Raw genomic sequence first — 22,094 nt, 5'->3', positions numbered from 1 at the left:
AAGGTACTTTTCTTAAAACCATATACTAATGTATGTTTTGTGAAGTGTTAAACAATATACTTGTCATGTTCGGTCTCTGACCAACCTTCTCACACTCCTGAAGTACATTTGGACATTGCTGTACACAAAACTTAAATTGACTAAATATAATAACCCCCACCCCTGCCTGACTCCACAGGAAAAATTAAGTGTCTTGAAAACAGTTTCTCAATTTAACAAATCACTCCTACGGTTCTTTCCTAAACCAATTGATTTCTTTTTGTATCTCATTCTATCAGAACCTGATCTGGAATGTACTTTGTAATTTATATAATCCATTGATGTTTCATAATATGCTAAGTGTGGAAGAAAGGCCATGCAGCAGGTTGTTTTAAAGAAAGCGTTTCCATCATGGAACATTAAGGCCCTTTAATGAATTCTGCCACTCCACCCCCGCCTGCCTTTTTTAAACCAAGAAAGTGGTATTTCACTTTATTTGCATCTAAACTGAATGTGAGCTGTGGCTTCTAATATTAACAATTGGTTACCAAATTGCATGATTTCTTCATGAAAGTTGATTTTTACAATGTTTCAACTACTCTTTTCCTAAATGTCAAAATTCATTCTGGAGCGGTTAAGTTAGGCAAAACCTCTTTGCTGTTCCTCCAAAAGCACTTGTTACCATCTTTTTTCTTTAAGGTTATATTCTCTTCATGTGGCTGCTACCTTCTCGCTTCTGTTATTTGTCTAAAGAATGCAGAAAGGGGCTGGGAAGATGGCTTAGTGGTTAATGCATTTGCCTGCAAAGCCAAAGGACACCGGTTCAATTCCCCAGGACCCACATAAGCCAAATGCACAAGGGGGCACATGTGTCTGGAGTTTGTTTGCAGTGGCTATAGGCCCTGGCATGCCCATTCTCTCTCTCTCTCAAAAAAAAAAAAAAAAAAGAATGCAGAAAAGATGTGGACTACAGAGGTCTTGTTTAGTAGTTTATCAGACGGAATGGTGAGTTCACAGTTAATGTGCACCATGACATTAGTTGCCATGGTAACAAAGGACACCCCCCCCCAACGTTGCAAAGTGTTAAGTGAAGAGGACTGTTCTTTTTAGGCCCTTGGGTATGTCTAACTTTACACCCATGAAACTGAGGAACACTCATCTGCTATGATTATTAAAATTATTATGTTCTTTCATTTTCTCTGGAAATACAAACATTTTGAATTTTAAAAATCTTATTCATTAGGATGCTTTACCTCATATTTGCATTCCTAACTTTTTGGTGGAAAAATTAGAGAAAAAAGGAAGTCAACTGTTCCTTGTTACCTGTTCTGTCAGGGATACATTGTTCTATGTAGGGATAACTCTGCAGTACATCTCAAAACAAAGATAAAATTACCATTGTAACCTGGCATAAATAAAACTTCTAGCTATTGGTATGGTTTACTTTTCGGTAGTAGAAAAGAAGGAAAAAAAATCCTACAAGACAGGGACTGAGGGTAGGAGGAACGTATTAGATAGAGAACACACTTAAAGAATTTTGATGTTACTCCTGGACAATGACAATCTGCCACATTTTGTTTATTCATAAATCTAGATGAACCTAGGTTGAAAGTAGGAAGTTCTGCCATGCCAAGTAAAAAAGCGTAGGTGAGAGCTGCCATGTTGTGAAGAGTATTCCCTTGGTTTAAGGACCCCAATATTATTGAAATGTCAAAGATAAAATTTGGCCAGGACATTTTTTTTGTTGCCTATCTGATAGAGAGGAACATGTTATCCATTGGAGAGGAACATGTTTATGGTGAATTCCACACATGTGCTGAGTAGTAGAGAGCTATGCAGGGGATGAATGCTAGGAGTTTTTACCACTACTAAATTTAAGCTTACTAAAACTAGAAAGTACACACCTAGCTAAACATAGCTTCTGTTCATACATGACACAGAAAAGTGATCCAGTTAACTTTTTAAATTAAATGATGAACCTGACTAAATCATGGCAAGTAATTAGAAATGCCTGAACCATATTTTAGTTTATGAAGAAAGCTGACTTTTAAATTTCAGTTTAATTGCCACTATTAATAAGTTAGTTGAACTTATATAAAATTTCAAATGGCTTAATTCTCCAACGCTTAAAAAATCATCTTTACCTCTTTGACTTAATAAAATATAAATAAAATATTTCATGAGTATATTGCTAAGTATTTATTTAAGGCATTCACATCACTTACTGATTGCCTATTGTGAAACTATTATCTTTAGACAAGTAGGGCCTAGTATTAACTGCTGTTCCTGTTGCGAAGGTTTAAATTACTAAACAGACCTTCCAAGGTGATTGAAAGAAAGTCTTCTTATGAGTTACACATGATTCATAAGGTCACAAAATGGAAATTTATTTCTCAAAAGGGCACATGTCTTGTATCCTTACAAGAGAAGACTGAGCTCAGGAAATAATGCCAACATCTGACAAATCAGACCTCATGAAATTAAAAAGCATCTTCACACCAAAGGAAATGGTTAATCAAGTGAACAGACAGCTAACAGAATGGGAGAAAATTGTTACAAGCTGTTATCTAACAGATGGTTAATATCTATAATATATAAAGAATCAAAAAACTAAACATGAAATCAAACAACCCAATCAATAAATGAACATAGTTCTTAAAAGATGAAATACAGCCAGGCGTAATGGTGCATGCCTTTAATCCCAGCACTCAGGAGGCAGAAGTAGGAGGATCTCTGTGGGTTCCAGGCTACCCTGAGACTACATAGTTAATTCCAGGTCAGCCTGGGTGAGAATGAGAACCTACCTTGGGGGAGGAGGGGAGTGAGAAGGGAGAGAGAGGAAATACAAATTGCCAATAAAAATATGAAAATATGTTCAATTTCACTAGACATCAGAGAAATGTAAACTAACACTATCTTTTCCTCAGTTAGAATGGCAGTCATTAAGAAAACAAATAACAAGCCAGGCATGGTGGCACACGCCTTTAATCCCAGCACTTGGGAGGCAGAGGTAGGAGGATTGTCCTGAGTTCAAGGCCACCCTGAGATTATATAGTAAATTCTAGGTCAGCCTGAGCCAGAGTGAGACCCTACATGGAAAAGCCAAAAAAAAAAAAAAAAAAAAAAGCTAGCAAGAATGTGGACAAAAGGGATCCTTTATGCACTACTAGTGTGAATGAATATCAACTAGTGAATCCACTATGGAGTTTCCTCAAAAAACTAATAGTTACCTACCATAGTACCCAATTATACCATTCCTGAATATTTAACTAAAGGGCTCCAAATCAAAGTAGCAGAGATACTTGCACACTGATATTTCCTGCAGCACTATTCATAATAAATTATGGAACCCAAGTAAGTGTATAACAACAGTAGAATGGATAAAGAAAATGTGGCATATTATACACAATGGAGTTTTTATTTCAACCAAATGGGTGAACTGGAGATAATCATATTAAGTGAATGAAGCTAGTCTTAGACAAATATCATGTCTTCTCTCATTTGTGGTTCCTAGACTTTATATAATAAATACATAAAATCATATATGTATATATGATAGGAAAGTAGAAGCAAAACAGTCTAGGGAAAGTAGCAGTGGGGTGAAGGAGGGATGGAAAAACAAGGGAGGTAGAGAGTATGAGGGTAATGTGCTCAAGGTACACTATATATCTGCATAAAAATGCACCATGTTCAATGAATAACCACAACAAAAATTAACAAAGAAACAAAACATAAAAGAACTGGGAGTGGTGGCACAGGCCTTTTATCCCAGCACTTCCCACACAGAAGTAGGAGAATCACTGTGAGTTCAAGGCCAGCATGAGACTACAGAGTAAGTTCCAGGTCAACCAGGGCTAGGGTGAGACCCTGCCTCAAAATACAAAACAAAAGAAAACACCACAAAAGACTAAGACAAAGACCAGTGGTGGTTATTTTATTTATTTATTTATTTAGTTGTTGTTTTTACAACCTCCCTCTAGCTAAGGCTGAACTGGAATTCACTCTTTAGTCTCAGGGTGGCCTAGAACTTTTGGCAATCCTCCTATCTCTACCTCCCCAGTGCTGGGATTAAAGGTGTGTGCAACCACACTTGGCTTTTTAATGTTGGTTATTTTTATCATTCTATTGATCTGTTATTGAGAAAATGACTTTACTACTCTGATTCAACAGGAAGGATGAAAACATGAAAAATATGCACTGAAATATTAACTATGAGATATGTTTTCTAACTCAAAAAAATACCCAAAATATCTTCAAAATACATGTTTAATACTTGGGAGAAAAAATACAGGTCAAGGGAGTCTGTTAGTGTACTCAACAGGACATTTTAAAATTCATTGCTAAATAGTTGATTTAATTAATATGAAGACCTAAATTACTATATAATACTTGTCTCTGTAAAAATTAAGAGTAATGACAGGACTTAATGAGTATCAGTCTGATTAATTCAATTTTATATTATAATGACAAACCGGACTGGTCACCTGTGGAATCATCAGGGGTCCATGGATGACTGCGGGTTGGCTTTTCTGAGGTTGGTCCTGAGGTAGTAATCATTCTTATACTAGGACTAGATGACCTACTGCTCACCTGTAGGAAGGAAATGCAGGAGAAGTAAAATGTGACTTTTGATTTAGAAAGAATGATGACATACATTTCCACTAAAAGGTCAAAGTCTTGCCATTTTCAGTAGTCTTGAAACACTCCTTAGAAAAATAAACCCTATGTATATGAACTCATACAAGACTCCTCTTCAAAATGATAAGCTTACAAGAGTAAGAGAAATATTCTTTTCTGAAAGGAAAGATAAAGGAACCAAGAAGAAGGCTTAAGATGGTAGCTCTGGGGATTCCAATTCCAACATAGCACCAGTTGTCTAGAGCTTTCCTAAGAGTAATTGAATAAGCTTAGGACCTGTGGAAGATGGAGTAAACTGGATAAACCTCTGCTGAAAACAAACTCAATGAGGGCCTAGGAAAGAAAAATCTACCAAAAAAAAACAGACAGCAAGCATGGTATGGTGGCACGTGCCTGCAATCCAAGTACTTGGAGGTTGTGGCAGGAAGCTTATGAGTACATCCATTTTGTTGGTAGCTGTAGATGAAGGGGGAAAAAAATGTATCCACTGTTCAAATAGAAAACCTCCCAGATTCAATGCAGAACACAAGGAAGCAGAACCTATGCAAAGTACAAGGTCTTCATGGGCATAGATGTTCAGATACCAGAAAACCTTAGACAGCAGATAGAAACAGTGGTGAAACAAGGCAAGAGTACCCAAAATAAACTTGATACTTATATTAATATTATAGGGAGTACATTTTAGGGCCAAAAAATTAAGAGAAAACAATAAAGTAAGTGTATCAACTTAGAGTATAAAAAAAGTCAACACCCATATGCTATATTTATACATCAACCCCCAACATTATAGAGACATTTCAGTACTCCTCTGAAAATGACATAATAAAAGCAGACCTAAAACCAAAACTCCACAAAAAACAAACTACTTTTATCCACTTTCAGTCTACACTTCCTTTAGTTTAAAAAAATATATTCTGGGCTGGAGAGATGGCTTAGTGGTTAAGGTGCTTGTCTGCACAGCTTAAGGACCCAGGTTCGAGTCTCCAGATCTCATGTAAGCTAGATGCTCTTGGTGGCACATGCATCTGTAGCTCATTTCTAGTAGCTAGAGGCCCTGGTGTGCCCAATTCTGTCTCCCTTTCTTTCCCTCTCTCTGTCTCTAATAACTAAACAAAGAGAAATTTTTAAAAATTCTGTTAAAGTTCTTAATCAGAAACTTACCAGAATGGTTTCAAGTAACTCTTGGGTCATAGTAACCTTTTTAACTAAAGAATTTAGAGGCCATATAAGAATAATAAAATTATAAAATTTCCCTTAAAAAAACTATAATGGAGTGCAGTGATACACTCTTATAATCTCAACACTTAGGAGATAGAGAAAACGAAATCAAGAGTACGAGTTCAAGGTCAGCCTGATCTACACAGCAAGACCCTGACTCAGAAACAAAAACAAATTAAAGAAACTGTGATGGAGCCAATTTTCACCCTTTGCGAATGTGTGTGTGTATCTTTAGGTTAGAAAGACATTTCTAATAACACTTCTCAAATGCTTAATTGAGCTACCTGTGACTACCATGATAAAGTACGTATCTAAATCCACACTGCAACTTGTATCTATTTAAAAATATTTATAATATTAAATATTACTTAACAAGGATGTCATATAAGTCAGCACTTATCTGTTTTGTATCTGTATGGACTTATTAAATAAATTTCAGAGAAATTTATATAGTTTTTAAATGTGTCTATAGCATTGGGTATAAGTTCTTGATTTCTACTGATGGCAATTTGCCCTTGAAGCTTGAACATTCCTTTGCTGCCTTAAGTGGTTATGTGGTGTTTCTGTTATGTGGTGTTTCTGTATTCTCCTAGTGACTTTCTTACCCAATCCTGTGGTCAGATTTATCTGTATCTCTGCAACCTTGCAGTTTATGTGGGAATAGAATAAATTAGAAATATCTTGAAGAAGCAACTTAAATGTGTTTTAATACTTTGAGGTAATTTTATGGCTACTGGGGATTTTGCCAGCAAATTTTTAAAAGTAAATGTAATATACAATGTTTTCTGTAACTGGTTGTGAACAGCATAATTTTAACCAAAAACTACAGTTTTTTGTTTTTTTAATGTCAGATGATACCTTTTGTTTCTTATTTATGGCATATTTTTCAGATATTTAAACAAGTAAATAGGGGATGGGGGGGGGGGACACTTAACCTTAAAACCATGACTCAAGCCATTAAATCCCAGGCCCACAATTGGGTTGCTTCCCACAGCAAGATGTTAGCCAGGGAGACCCACTGGGGTGGTCAAAACAATGTAGATCATTGCTAAAATACATGATTACCTACTGGAGTTAAAAGGTAAGATGCTAGTGGGGTGTGGTAGCACATGCCTTTAATCCTAGCATTTAGGAGGTAGAGGTAGGAGGATTACCATGAGTTCAAGGCCACCTGAGAATACAGAGTGAATTCCAGATTAGCCTGGGCTAGAGTGAGACCTTACCTCAATAAAACCAAAACCCAAAAACCAAAACCCAAAACCAAAAAAAGGGCAAGATGTTACTGCTAATGATACTACAGGCTGAGGTTACAGGACATCTGAATATCACACTGGAACCCAAAGGGAAACTAGATTTTTTTCTGGCTAGCCCTCAAGTGCTGGAAAGCCCTATGACAGCCACTGGAGTATAACAGCTACAAACAGCATGAATACCACATCTACCAGAGTCTAGGAGAAATTGTAGAGTAAGTGGCAACATGAATACTCTCTTACTGCTAGACTGACAACCAGTATCAGGCCAATGGTGACAGACACACTGATCAATCAAAACCTATCAGAACAGAAATCCAGAGGCTACAGAGAACTCAACACTAAACCAGACTGCCAACAGGCCTGCCATGGCTCATGGAACATTGAGGAAGAGGGGGCAGAAGGTTTGTAAGAGCCACAGACTGAGTAGGAATACCCTGAGGCATGACCTCCTGCTGTCCCATAGGGACTGACTGAGGTCTTCACTTCCCCACACTGAATATCATAACCCCACTGAGGAGGGCCTCCAAGGTAACAGGAGCAGGGGCAAGTAGATAAGAGGATGACCTGTTATTACATACATACATACATACACACAAGACTATAAAAACAGTGATAAAAAATTTATTTTGTTTTTCATATGAGTTTTTGATCTGCCCTAAGGAAATTGTCCCGTTTGAGGGGTTGTTGTGAATAATATATCAGGCACCAGATTAAGATTATGTAGAAACTTAGTACCCAAAATTACAAGAAGGAAAAACCCCTAGTGGCACAACTTAGTCACTTACATGCTTTATAAAAGAAGAATAATTTTAAACTAGGAGGGGCACTGTTTAGTGCTACAAGTCTATCCATATTTTCATTTTATACTTAGTGCCAGCTTATCAGCCATCGTTTAATCAGCAGTGTTCTTCTGTCAAGACACTTAATGTACATTATTTCATTTAACTTTTATAACATGATGATGTAGGTAATCCTATCCACATTTGACTATTGAGTCATTTACGTAAGGCTGCATTGCTAAGAATGACAGAGCAGAATCTCAAACTTTGTGGTGTTGTCTCCAGAGCTCAAGTTCTCATTTCACAAACAAGGAACCTGAGGCTCATAGGGGAGGAGGTTCATACAGGTATAAGTGGCAAAACTGAGATTTAAACCCAGGTCTCCAAACTATTGGACTTAAGGATGTGGCATTGCTCATATTTGACTTTTCTTTTCTTTTCTTATCTTCCTTCCTTCCTTCCTTCCCTCCTTCCCTCCCTCCCTCCCTCCCTCCTTCCCTCCCTCCCTCCCTCCCTCCCTCCCTCCCTCCCTCCCTCCCTCCCTCCCTCCTCCCTCCTTCCTTCCTTCCTTCCTTTCTTTTTTTAGCTACAGAAGCAGCAGCTATTCTTATTGGGGAAAAGGGCAATGCTTGGCATTCTGGGAGTGGTGTTGACCTTTATAAATCCCAGACTTGTTTTGACTTATTTGCAAATCATTTACAAATCTTGCTTGATGTTAGTGTTGTAGGCCGTTACATACAATAGAACAATAATAAAGCTCAGCTAAGAGTCAGGCCAGATCACTTTTTGGATGTTAGAGGTTGCTTTTTCCAAAGAGTAGGAGGCCAGATACACTATAAGGACTCAGTGTAATTACCAAGTTAATTGCATGCCATACTTAAAGTGTGCTGTAAGTTGTAAAGATAACATTTTTTACATATATATTTACACAGCTACTTCTAATAGTTTATTACTTCTCAGTAAAAGGAAAATGTAAAATTCAACTTAATTTCAGTTTATAGGATGGAAAGTATAAATGATTTTATTGAGAACATGTCTCAAGTCCTGAACCTGAGGATATACTCCCGAGTCAGTTTACAATTTCTCTCTCGCCCTCTAAGGATTGTATTATGAGTATTTTCTCTATGAATAACTAAACAGATTTAACTTACCAAACATCTTTTTGGGGAAAATGTTTTCATATTACATTAGGAAAACTTATTAATTCTCATCCCAAAGTAGACACTAGGCACTTTAAGATTGTCACATTTAAGAGATTTTGATATACTGGACAATTTTAAACACTGCCTATACAATGGTTATATATCAACTGTTTTACAACAGGTGTCCTTTCCATATCAAACTCTCTTCTCCCACGCATTCTGATAGTGTATGACAATTCATGCTAATGACTGTCCTACAACAGGCTGACTCAATTCCAAGGTTTCACTAACTGAGGTATTTACACATTAAAGGTTTAATGACCACAGGTCCAAGTGACATAGGACTACTGAGGAAGTAAGTAAGGATTGGTATAAGCACCAATAATGAATTACAGTATCACCTTTATTCTAGAGTCAGGGAGAAGCATTATACCATCAGCAGCTCTTGATGTCTTGAAGCAAGCTCCTAGTCAAAGGAAGAACATTTGCCAAGAGGTTCTCACAACTGGAAGATCAATGGCAAGACTAAGCACAGATAAAAGCAGTGCCCTCTGAGCCTCTATATGAAGTCAAAGTAAACACCACATGTCAAACTACTATATGGGCTGACTCAAGCTTTTAAGTATTTGTAAAGGAGAAAACAGAAACTTCAAAGTTCTAAGGTTTCATTAAAAGTAACATACTGGAAAAAAAAAACTTCTAATGATTGAGATAAAGACTTAGTCATTTACATGACAAAACAAGTAATAAATTATGTGTATCTCTGTATATTTTAAGATTATATATGTATACATGTGTAGTCATTATAAATTATGCCGTAAAATATTTCCAGATTTAACAAAATCAAAGATATTACCACTTAAATTTCAAGAGTTTTTTTGCTAGTTAAGTTAGTTAAATTAATGACTATAAAGAGCTTTCAAATGTTTATTAATAACTACAAAGAATCTCCAAAATTTTATAAAAATAATAAAACAACTTTCTAGAGAGAACAGTAGTAATACATATTATCTCAAATTAAATCATACATTTATAATCTTTAATTGTAGCATTTTACATGAATTTACCATAATGTGATAATGTTATTATACCAGATACATTCTGTACTAATAAGAGAATACAATAACAAAACATCTCATAGTTAGTCCTCACTCATCTGAGAAAATATGATTAAAAATTATATGTCAATTGTATTAATAAGAATAACAAAACAATGGCTGAGCTATTTTTCTACAGCTGGTTAATGAAAACTCTGTATTAAGAGTCAATAATGGCTTAAATCACTATACTGTCTGGACTCTTTTATAGAAAAGCTGTGATAAAGGACAGTGGGAATTAAGAACATTGAGAAATATAAAAAATAAAACACCTAACATCTGGAATAGAAACCTTGTTTGAGTTTAGCCATGTGCTTAGTAAATATTTTTATAAAGGCATTTTGCAAAAATGTAAATACAGTGGATCTATCAACTTAAAAGATGTTAGCATTCTCCAGGTATGCTGATGCCCTGTGACCCCAGAGATGAGTCATTTTTGAGGGGGACATACTTATTCCTCTCATTATCAGAGGCACTAAAACTAATGATTTACTTTGGGGGAAGATGACAATGGCAAAGTATTAAGTTACAAAATTTAAAAACAAGTAAAGAACATACATAGAACAAAACTAATTTATTTTCCCATATGGTTTAAGTTTACTTTTATAAATTTCTCTTTAGGTTAAATTAATAATAGCATCAATGCTTTCCTTTTCCTGAAGTATGCAAGTTTAGAGACAGTGAACTTAGATATCACATTTTCAGATCAACTCATAAAACTAACTGCATATAATGTTTAATTCTTGATTTCTGCTTATCATTCTTCTTCAAAGACAGACAATCTGAATGTTAAGACTTACCTGACCAGGCTCCGTTCCAGTAATAGTCAAGTCTTGAATGGATCTACGTCTTGGTTGCCCGTTGCCTTTAAAAAAAATAAAAAAATCAAACTGACATCTGTTCAAATAGGTGACAAGAGGTAACTGTAACAGAGGACGTGGGGTTTGTTGCTCCTTGATCTATATAAATTACTTGTGGGAAAAAGAATGAGTGAGTTTATTGGGAAAAAAATATGAAAATGAGAGAGAGAGAGGAAGGGAAGAAAGGAAAGAGAGAAGGAGGGAAATAGAATATGAATATATTTAACTCAAAAGTTGCTGGTCTACAACAAGAGTTGTCCTAATACAATAATACTCCTAAGTAGCTGAAGTGTCTTCCACAATCTTCTGTCATGTGTTTAAATAAAGGAATGCTTGGGGGCAGGGGCTGATGACGGCATCTATTTCAGGGGCCTTACGTTACAGTTTTTACAGCAAGATAGCTAACAGGTTGTAAGACACAAATGACTTGAACTAACAGCAGCACCTTCATTCATGGTCTAGAAATATGCTTAAGTTTCAATTTGTTATGCCATTTCACATTCAACCCCATTACTCTTTGTCACAATCTAGTAATTCATTGTGGATGACAGATCAGTTTCTTCCTGGAGATAAAAGAGATTTACTCCATTCTCAAATAAACAGCTTACTGAAATGAGTCATTATGTATACCCTGCTTTAGGAACTTCTATGTGAAGGATAATTTTTAATTCAGTAAAAAGGACTTCTATGAATTTAAAAAAAGCAAAGCAGACTGAATTAAGCAACAGCATCACTCAGCACCTCTATTTGGGAATAGGATTGTTTATACAGTATCTTCTAACATGAGATCAGCTGTTTAAAAGGAAACACCAAAATATATGACAAACAGCTGACACAATACTCAAACTTCTTTTGATGCTGGAAGCTATGTTATGTAATTTTTCAACTAGTGGAAGCACTTAAAACATACACAAGAATAGTTGTGTTTTAATGAGCAGATAAGTAATTTTTCAAATTTTATAGTTTTATGGTGTGCATAAAATTCTTATCTTAAGCCAATCAATATGATTTAGCATATCTTAATCCATGCAATCTCCTATTGTTTTTTACATAAACTAAATGGAATTTAAATAGAATAAGAATGTTTAATGAAAAAAATATATGCAGTGAATATAAAATTCAAATTTACAGAATTCTTGAACATGTAAGTCATAGCTTTTCCCATTTTAGACTGTTATAGAATTCTTTATATATTCAAATTTGCTTCAAAATTCAGTTTGTTCCAAAAAAGTCCCAACATTGCATTACAAAATAAAACAATAAACTGCAATTACTGAATCAAGACACTTTTTATGAATACTTTTTCCTGTTTTCCAAGGACAAAGGGATATTCCTTATTGTGACTAATAAGTAATTTTAGGCACATTTCATTCAACACTATCTCCTAAAATTGGCAAAGATGAGACAGACTATAAATGCATTTGGAATTCTCTTTTTAGATCAGCAACATTTGTGAATTTAAGAAACTACCCAGCACATTTGTCTATAAACATCACCATCCCAGTGACACCAAATATGAATTCAAGTCTAGGTGGGGAGAGATAAAAAGGAAGTAAAAACTTTGAAGACAGTAGGATAAAGAGGAGCTAACAGTTAACAAATGCCATGAAATGAGAAACCTTTAAGCTGTAGCACAAGTCAAAGCAAACAATATTAGGCAATGCATTTAGCCATGGCAAGACCCATCTGGCAAATAGCTGATAAAGCAAAAGAGGATGGCACTCAACAAATACTTGTTGCTCCAATATTAAGTTTAAAAGTCATAACTAAGAAATATGAATGTAAAATAAATCAATTTCCTACCACTGCAAATGAAAATTATTGGATGTATTCTCAGGATTTTGTTTTATTTTTGACTTTTTTTGGAATTGAATACCAATTTAAAAATGCACTCGTTCTGTACTTTTTATGGTTATTTTATATGTACATACCTGTATTAAGCATGGTTATGTAAGCCAGGTGTGGTGGTGCATGCCTTTATTCCTAGCACTTGGGAGGCAGAAGTAGGAGGATCGCTGTGGGTTTGAGGCCACCCTGAGAATACGGAGTGAATTCCAGGTCAGCCTGGGCTAGAGTGAGAACCTACCTCGAAAAGCCAACAAAATAAAATAAGATAAAATAAACATGGTTATGTAAAGAATGAGGGCAACATGATATAAACAAGATGCTTGACCATGGAATCTGAAGGCTGAAAATTATGTCTTAAGTGTCATTTTCAATAATTTTAGAACTATCATGTCTTTTTAACTGAAAAAAAAAATATTTTTTTTTGTTTTTGTGTTTGAAGCAGCCTACACTGACCTGGAACTCATTCTATAACCCGTGCTGGAATCAAATTCACATCTATCCTCCTCCCCAACCTCCTGAGTACTGACATTAAAGCATGAGCCATTATACCCTGTTAAGACTACATTTTTATTTATTTATTTATTTATTTATTTATTTTTTTTTGAGGTAGGGTCTCACTCTGGTCCAGGATGACCTGGAATTCACTATGTAGTCTCAGGGTGGCCTCAAACTCATGGTGCTCCTCCTACCTCTGCCTCCCGAGTGCTGGGATTAAAGGCACGTGCCATCATGCCCGGCTTAATTAAAAAAAAATTTTTTTAATGCAGTTTTGAGCCTTTAATCCCAGCATTTGGGAGGCAGATGTAGGAGGATCACCGAGAGTTCGAAGCCACCCTGAGACTACCTAGTGAATTCCAGGTCAGCCTGGACCAGAGTGAGACCCTACCTCAAAAAAAAAAAAAAAAAAAAAAAAGTTTTTATTTGAGACAGAGTACTGGCCTCACTGCTAAGCCTGTTTAGTGGAGATGGTAAAAGACACTATGGTGACTCAAATCTCATCAAAACAAAAATCCAGAAGCCTATAGCAAATTCAACACTAAATCAGATTTCCAACAAGCCCACCTAGGCTCAAGGAGCACTGTGGAAGAAGGGACAGAAAGATTTTAAGAACCACAAGATGGGTAGGATTAGTCCTGAGGCTGACTAAGGCCTTTAGGATCCCACAGTGAATACCAATAACCCCAATGAGGAGGGTCCTTAGTGCAATGGTGGGCAGGGGAGAGGGGATATAAGAATATAACCTTTAAAAAAAAGTTTTCAATATATAGATATAAAAATATATAAATAGCATATTTGGACTATTTAAAAATATAATTGTATCTGTTTTCTGTTATGTGTATACAACTCTCCTATAGTAAAAAAATGCAATCATGTATTACAACTGAGTTTGAAGCAATAAATTCAGAATTATTGTTACAAACAGCAATAATAAAAACTATAAAAATTCCACAGCATTTTCTAGTTTTGCTGACTTTCAAGGAATTGTACCTTAACTATAATTGCAGTATTAGTTATTTATAGAATTCTATAAATCACATTTTGGGTATTTCAATTGTCTAACATCCCTCAGGTTGTCATAAACTAGATAGAACAAATCTCTTATTAGTGTGGGAAAGAGTGCAGATTGTTTCAATCACACCTTTTAGAGGTGGTATATGTTTGTGTAGGACTTGGAAATGTATCATAATCACAACAATGTCCTGTAGTGCTCTAGTTGTTCACTCATTTTAGGGCACAACTGATCTTCCCTGACTATTGATACTGGATCAGAATCATGAACAAAATCCATCTCTCTTTTTTTTTTTTTCCTTCCCTCCTTTCCCTTTCTTTTGAGACAGGATGTCATACAGCCATGTAGTCAACTTTTCATCTTCCTGCTAACCTCTCAAGTGCTACAATTATAGCTTGTATATCACCATGTCTGATTTATGGGGTTATGGAGACCAACTTAGGGCTTCATGCATGGCTGGCAGGCCCCCTATCAACTGAGTTAAGATTCCCAGCCCCCAACTCACTTTTTTTTAGCTAGTGAGTCTCATATTTTAATTATTTGAGAGAGAGAGAGAGAGAGAGAGAGAGAGAGAGAGAGAGAGAGAAAGAGAGAGAGAGGAAAAAAAGAGAAAGAGAAAGAGAAAGAGAAAGAGAAAGAGAGAATGGGTATGCCACCTTGTGCATCCAGTTGTACATGGGTCCTGGGGAATCAAACCAGGGTCCTTTTGGCAAGCCCCGTAACTGCTGAGCCATCTCTACAGCCTGTATTTTACACTTTAAACTGGAAAAGATTGCTGCTTCTTTTTGTGTAACCTTTAGGCATTTTTACCTACTCATTTTTGATAAATGTTTAAAAGAAATGCAAAATTGAAGTATTATAGTACCAGATGAACTACATGAATTGTCATTATCAGAAAATGACAGTTTTGTTGCAATAATGTCATAATGTCCTGGGCATGTGCGAGGAAGGAGAAAGAGAAAAAACACAACAAAACTGAAAGCCTGGGTAGTAACAAAAACAAAATATGAAGCAAAGAGAAAAACCCAAGTAAAGATCTGTGTTTTACTGTCCTTTATTAAAGTATTGGAAAGAAAAATAATCACAAAAACTTTAAGCAATCCAATAATCAATCTATCAACTATTCCTTTGCTTCAGACAAGAGTGTATTACATTATAATACAGTGGCTGAAAAGGAGAAAAAATGCTTTCAAAATTCAAGTTTTCATGGAAGCCATTTAAAGTACCCTGTCTTCTCTCTTCCAATTATCATTTTATAATTTAAGAAGCAAATGTATCAGAAAATCATAGTGTGAAAAGGATGAAATCCTGAACAAGGACTTTCCCATTTACACTGACTTTGATTAGGAAATAATGGCAGTACTTGATAGACTGTTTTTCACAAACAATCAGCAAAATGTCATGTATACTCCATAGATAATTAGCTCTTAATTATTTCTGCTTGGATCAGGTCACTCTGCAAAGCAGGTGGTTAGTGGAAAATAGAAGAGAGGGTTTTTATACCAAAGTTTGCCTATAAATCAGCACCAGTAATAAGGGAAAAGTAGTATGAAAACTTCAGTCTTATCAGCAGGGAGTATTAAAAGCCAATTTCTGTATGAAGTAAGAGATTAATAACTGATGGTTGCGATAAGTTGATGTATCTTTCTTATTTCTTATCCTTCTCAATATACAATGCTTTGTATTTGTTTACCTATACCTATGTTAGCCATTTTACCTGTTTAGTCATTACAAAAATGTACATGCCAAACCTATCTATGAAGCTTAAAACACTGCTCTTATGAAGAAAAGTAGTTCACTTCTACAAGTATACTGGATTCAGTATTGCACTTAGCCATAGGGAGTTATGATCAAAACTACTTATCTCAAACAAATTTTACAAATACAGCTGGATTCCAGTGCTTGAATGTGGACACATCAAGAAGCATCTATACCACAGGACTTGTGGCAAGTGTATTCAAAGGAAAAAGATTCTACAAGGAATCAGAAATTTGAAAAAAATAAATGCATCCCTCCTTAGAAATAAAATTCTATGCAGGAAATATGAGTATTCCCAAATGTGGGTCCTATGTTTATATTTATTTTAAAATACAACCTAAGGACAATGCTTGGTTTAGTGTATATCAATTTCAATTCCAGATCCTGTATTGTTATTTATGAAAGTGAAACATTAATATATGGATATTTATGAGGAAGGGAATTCAACAAGATTTTAAAGGTCTATTAATGAATATTTGCATTCAAACAGCACTGCTACTCTGGCAATTAGAAGCAGAATTAAGGTTTACTGTTTCATTTGTTTATTTTGGTTTTCAAGATAGGGTCTCACTCTGGTCCAGGCTGCCCTGGAATTTACTATGTATTCTCAGGGTGGCCTTGAACTAGGCAATCCTCCTACCTATGCCTCCCAAGTGCTGGGATTAAAGGTTGCACCACCATGCCCGGCTTGTTTTATTTTATTTTTTAAAAATATTGTATTTATTTGTGAGATAGAAAAAAGGACGGAGAGAGAGAGAGAGAGAGGGAGGGAGGGAGAGAGGGAAGGAGGGGGGAAGGGTGGGGAGAAGGAGAGAGAGAATGAAAGGGTAGGAGGGAGAGAGAGAGAGAGAGAGAGAGAGAGGGAGAGGGAGAGAGGGAGGGAGAGAATGGGCACACTACAGCTTCTAGCCACTGCAAATGAGCTTCAGATGCATGTGCCACCTTGTGCATCTGGCTTACATGGATACCAGGGAATCAAAACTGGGTCCTTAGACTTCACAGGCAAGCACATTAACTGCTAAGCCATCTCTCTAGCCCCAAGGTTTGCTATTTTCAAAAGGGCCAGATACCTGTTCTCCCAAAGTGAAAAGCTCTACTCAAGTTGAACACTAAAGAAGTGCAAGGCTGACTTTAAACAAAAATGCAGAAAATGTGTGTGATTTGAGCCACAAGATCTAGGCTAGGGATCTACCTATGAGGCTCTGAGGAAAACATGCAGCATCATATCTAAGCTTTTTCATCAGAAAATGGCTATAACTTCATTTTATAATCTAGCTACTAGAGTGCAATGAAGATGATAATTTTAAACTGCTGAGAGGCCTCACAGAAAACCTGCTCAGGATTTCTTAGCATTAGCACTATGAACTCTTAGAGCAGAAATTTCCTTGTTGGGGAGGACGTTAGGTGGCACCCTGATTCTCTGTTCATTACTCAGTACTATTACTCTGCCCTCCTGCTTCCCTTCTCAATACTTTATGTAGCATATACTCTTTAGGCTATGTTCCCAACTAAACATCTGCTGTCAATGCTTACCTTTCAGACCTCCCTGAAGATTATAATGCAACTTATTTAAATCTCTGATTCACTTACACACTAATGGAAATCAAAGCTTAGTAGTAACTTTAAACATATTATTCAATATGGATGTAAAATGACTATAAACACTAAATTTCTAATGCAGCCCTTAATATATGAGAATCATCTTTGAGAAATTAATTAATACCATTCTTTGAAAAGTTATGGTGACAATGTAAAATCTCACTTAGATAATTGGAGAAAAATTAGCACAAAATAATTTTACATCAGCAAATTGACCCATTAAATTGTATATTATTTAAATTTATATCTTAGTTCTGAGTTATTGGCAGATTTTCAATAATGGTTTGTTCATTTATTTCATAATATTTCATATTATTAAATAGTATGCTCAACATGTGAAACACTGAGCCAGCTACAAGTGATATCATCAATAACAGCTGACAAAGTTTCTCAGTTTTGAATATTAGTAGAGGAAAAAAGAAAACCAATCATTAGACATTCAACTACAGTATAAACCTGATGATAAGCAGTACAATCACAGGCAAAGTACGGAGTACTAAAGAATCCACCCAAATCCTACATATAAATACATGTGTAAACTACCATGCAATTCCTTAACAAAATTTTATTGTCACCAAGTGAAGGAAAGAAAGCCTTTATATTTTTAGCAAAGAGATAAATGATCATTTTAACAAAATTCACTTATGTTGATCAATGTTGAAAATCAATATGACATTAAGTTTTTGTTAAAAATGTTTTAATCCACCTATGAAATGACCACTATAAAAAAAATGAAAGAATTTTACAAACTGAGACAATGGAGTAACCATGTGTGAATTAGGTTTAAAAACATGTTATATGTGAGATCTTTCTTATAACACATAAGAACTAGATAGAATTAACCACTTGTCTTACATGTTTTTTATTTTTGGCATGACACCCTACAAAATACCATATCTCATTTAATTTTAGCTTGTTCTGCTTTTATGTTAAGGTAAAATGGTATTTGCCAATCTGTTCTTTCAAGCCCCTATTAACTTGCTCCCAAAAGAAAGGAGATAGGTAGAAGGAGCCCAACAAACAGCAACGAAGGGAAGAAAGGAGCCAAGGACAACAACGTTTCAAATACTGTGTCCTTTTTCTGCCGAGTGCAAAACAGCCATGAGCTTAGCTCACTGTCCACTTCCAAGATGACAGGTTGGAAACCTCTTGAGTTCATATTCTCCCTTCTATCCTTCTTATCTTATCTTTATCATAGAACTGAAAACAGCTTTCCAAGTTTATTTCAGTATAACTGTGTACCAGTTTCAACCTGTCTACGTATTTATTGTATGCACAGTATTACTTTTCATATCCTCTAAATTGGAGCAAGAAGCATTTAGAAGTACTAGGGACCATTATTCCAATTCCACAGCTGTTAGACCAACTCAGGTGGTCTATGATACCTGATATGACGATCTCAGGGACATCCAGAATGTTGCCAAATGAAGCGGTTTTACGGTGGCCCCGTTTAGGCTTGGAATAGGCTGCAAAAACACATATATACAGTATACATGCAAACCACCACAAACAGTAACACAGAAAATGATGAATTACAAAAGAGAATAGTTCTCAAATAGTTATGTTAATAACATTTCATGCAGAATGGCATGCAAGACTATCTAACTCTTCATCCATGCTTAGAAAGGCGTGATTAAAGAGCAAACAACCAATAGTATAAGAACTTTCACAAATAGCTTTTAATTAGTGGGAGATCAACAAGACAAAGCTGCAGGGCAACAAGGAAGCTAAATTTTAAATGTGTTCGCAGAAATAATCTACCTAAATGAAACCAATGGGATGTGATGAAGGTAGGGAAGGAAATGATGGTAGGAAGGAATTAATAAGAAATAAGCTGCCATATTTGTTTTAATTACACAAACACAGGAATATATTTTAATGTTAGGTTCTTCTTCACATGTGCTATAAAGAAAATTCAGTGATAAGTTATCAAATCAAAGCACAAAATACAACGTATCTTTTTCAAGGTATATATTACGCCTAAATATCTGAATATTTAGTATAGTTTTGGAAATCCCTAAGTATGTGGCTATAACTAGGAAAATATTTTCATAAAGAGCAATTATACATCTTTTTTTGACTTGAAAAATACTATTAGCAAAAGCAAAAAAAAAGTCATAATGCTAATTTTTATTTTACAGTTACAATCAGTATATGGCATGTCTGCCTTGACTGGCATCCCTGAAGTGAAGAGGGCTCCCCAAAATGTCTCTATGAGCAGGGTTCTTCCAACCCACTCCACAGAAATCCTTGTAACTCATGCAGCTGAGAGGCCATCTTGGTGAGGGCCAGTGACTTCTACTCAACTTGCTCCTCTCTGGAAATCCAGCTGGGAAGGAGATGGATGGTTCCCTACTAAACTCTATTTTTTCCTTCTTTCTTAGCAATGGAACTCTGACTTTACTTAGGACAGCAATGCTTCTAGATAAAACAGATGCAGACCCATTTTTCCCTTAGAGCTATATGTAATCATCTGACCATGTGATCTGTGGCTGCTCCTTCAAAATTCCCTGTTTATAGCTGTTATCTTGAATGTGAAAGTGATGAATTGAACTATAATAGCCATTTATAACCACAAGGTAACCTTGAGGACAAAGCTATGCAACAGAGATATAAGAAACCAGTTGCCTGATAATCATGAGCATACCTAGACTTGTTTATTTATACACTGTTATTTTGTATATTCTTTTAAAAAATTAACTGGAGCTGATAAAACCAGTGATCATAATTAGTTAAGACAAATATAGTATGGCAGTTCCTTTAGACTACTTCTTTTGGAAAAGGCTTCCACATACAATAAGAATACCAAAATCTAGAATGATAAAACATGGTTAGCATAGTAAAAACCACACACACATGTGTATAAATTTAAATGTATATAACTAAAAATCCAGAGACAAATACCCCAAAATATTAGCTGTTTAATGTCCAAATAGGAAAACTATATAAATTTTTATGGGAATTTGCTTACATTTACACATCTCCTTAACGACGAGTTTATTTTTTATCATCAGTTTGCCTCTACCCTTGGAAGAATCAGCAACAACACAAAACAAAACCCAAGCTAAACTGGCATTACTGAAAATGAGGCTGGTGAAAAAACAGAAACTGCTTTAGTGCCAACCAGTTCATTAATGGCCAATCATTTTAAAATTTTTTCAAGTTTTTTTTCTTAATTTTTTTTTTTTTTTTTTTTTGGTTTTTCGAGGTAGGGTCTCACTCTGGTCCAGGCTGACCTGGAATTAACTCTGTAGTCTCAGGGTGGCCTTGAACTCATGGCGATCCTCCTACCTCTGCCTCCCGAGTGCTGGGATTAAAGGCGTGCGCCAACACACCCGGCTTTTAATTTTTTTTTTTAAGAGAGTGTGAGAGAGACACACAAAGAGAGAACCAGGGCCTCAGCCACTGCAATCAAACTCCGAATGCTTGTGCTACCAGTGGGCATGTGTGACTTTGCGCTTGCCTAATCTTTGTGCATCTGGCTAATGTGGGATCTGGAGAGTAGAGCATGGGTTCCTAGCCTTCTCAAGCAAGTACCTTAACCACTATGCCACCTTTCCAGTCCCATGGCTAATCATTTTAAGAATGAACAAAATGAAATATAAATGCTAGCTTTTTCAAGATGCAATAAATTATTTCTATATCACTTTGCCATTAAAAAATAAGCAGCTTAACTATTTCTGCCATTGAAAGGAAGAAACAGATGAGCAGGCTGAATCTTATCTGGATTTGGAGTATAATTTTCTGCAAACTTACAATTATGTTTTTTCTTGCTTCTTCTTGAGTTCAGCACAAAAACATAGTAGACTCACTCAAAATCCCTACAAATAATCTGGTGTTGGTCACAAAATTCAATTTCTTCCTTACCCTTTCTGCTCAGACTTGAGCATTTTCTTAAAATCTGTAATTAGGAAGACCTAGTTTATATAACATTTAATAATTATAATTATTATTGGAAACTTAGAATACATGCTGTATTCCTATTGCCTGTTTGAAAACTATATAGGACACGATAAAATAATTGCAGCTACTATGATAAAAAAGGGTAATCTACATATGGACTATCTTTGAACTTGTAGCTCCTTCTTACCTGTGCTTCCAGTGATCCTAGCTTCTGTTTCTGACATTTTGCCCTCTGAGGGTGGGGGTAAGCTCTCCACACTGCTCCCACGGGAGGCTCCCAAGCTTAGACGTCCAGATTCACTCTGTCAAAATTATGAAGCAATACAAATTATTCAAGTTCTTTACATTTAGAAATTCTGGGAAACCAAGAAAGAAGATAACAATGTGAATCTTATGGCTAATGTATGACCCTGAAAGACGGACTTCTGCAAAGAACAGGAACTCACGGGCAGAACAAGCTCAGGTACATGCTACTTTAGGAAAGGGCAGGCACTGAGTTTGAAGTTAGAC

At 35.8% G+C, this 22,094-nt stretch overlaps 1 protein-coding gene across 4 annotated transcripts in view; it reads right to left on the bottom strand.

Annotated features, from left to right (window-relative positions):
- Map3k7 (mitogen-activated protein kinase kinase kinase 7) overlaps positions 1 to 22,094 on the bottom strand; it is a 93,812-nt gene that overhangs the window by 19,699 nt on the left and 52,019 nt on the right. For 3 of the 4 annotated variants that reach the window (XM_012949911.2, XR_006638085.1, XR_006638084.1), the window contains exons 11-14: positions 21,772 to 21,886; positions 19,067 to 19,147; positions 10,907 to 10,971; positions 4,464 to 4,569 (exon numbers count right to left, since the gene is read on the bottom strand). In XM_012949911.2, the coding sequence (XP_012805365.2) occupies positions 4,464 to 4,569; positions 10,907 to 10,971; positions 19,067 to 19,147; positions 21,772 to 21,886 (367 nt within the window). The remainder of the gene's footprint in view (positions 1 to 4,463; positions 4,570 to 10,906; positions 10,972 to 19,066; positions 19,148 to 21,771; positions 21,887 to 22,094) is intronic. The other variant, XM_045153963.1, reaches the window with a different exon arrangement.

Source organism: Jaculus jaculus, chromosome 7 (genome assembly GCF_020740685.1).
Source record: "Jaculus jaculus isolate mJacJac1 chromosome 7, mJacJac1.mat.Y.cur, whole genome shotgun sequence".
Taxonomy (NCBI): domain Eukaryota; kingdom Metazoa; phylum Chordata; class Mammalia; order Rodentia; family Dipodidae; genus Jaculus; species Jaculus jaculus.
This window is presented reverse-complemented; position numbering and strand designations above follow the sequence as displayed.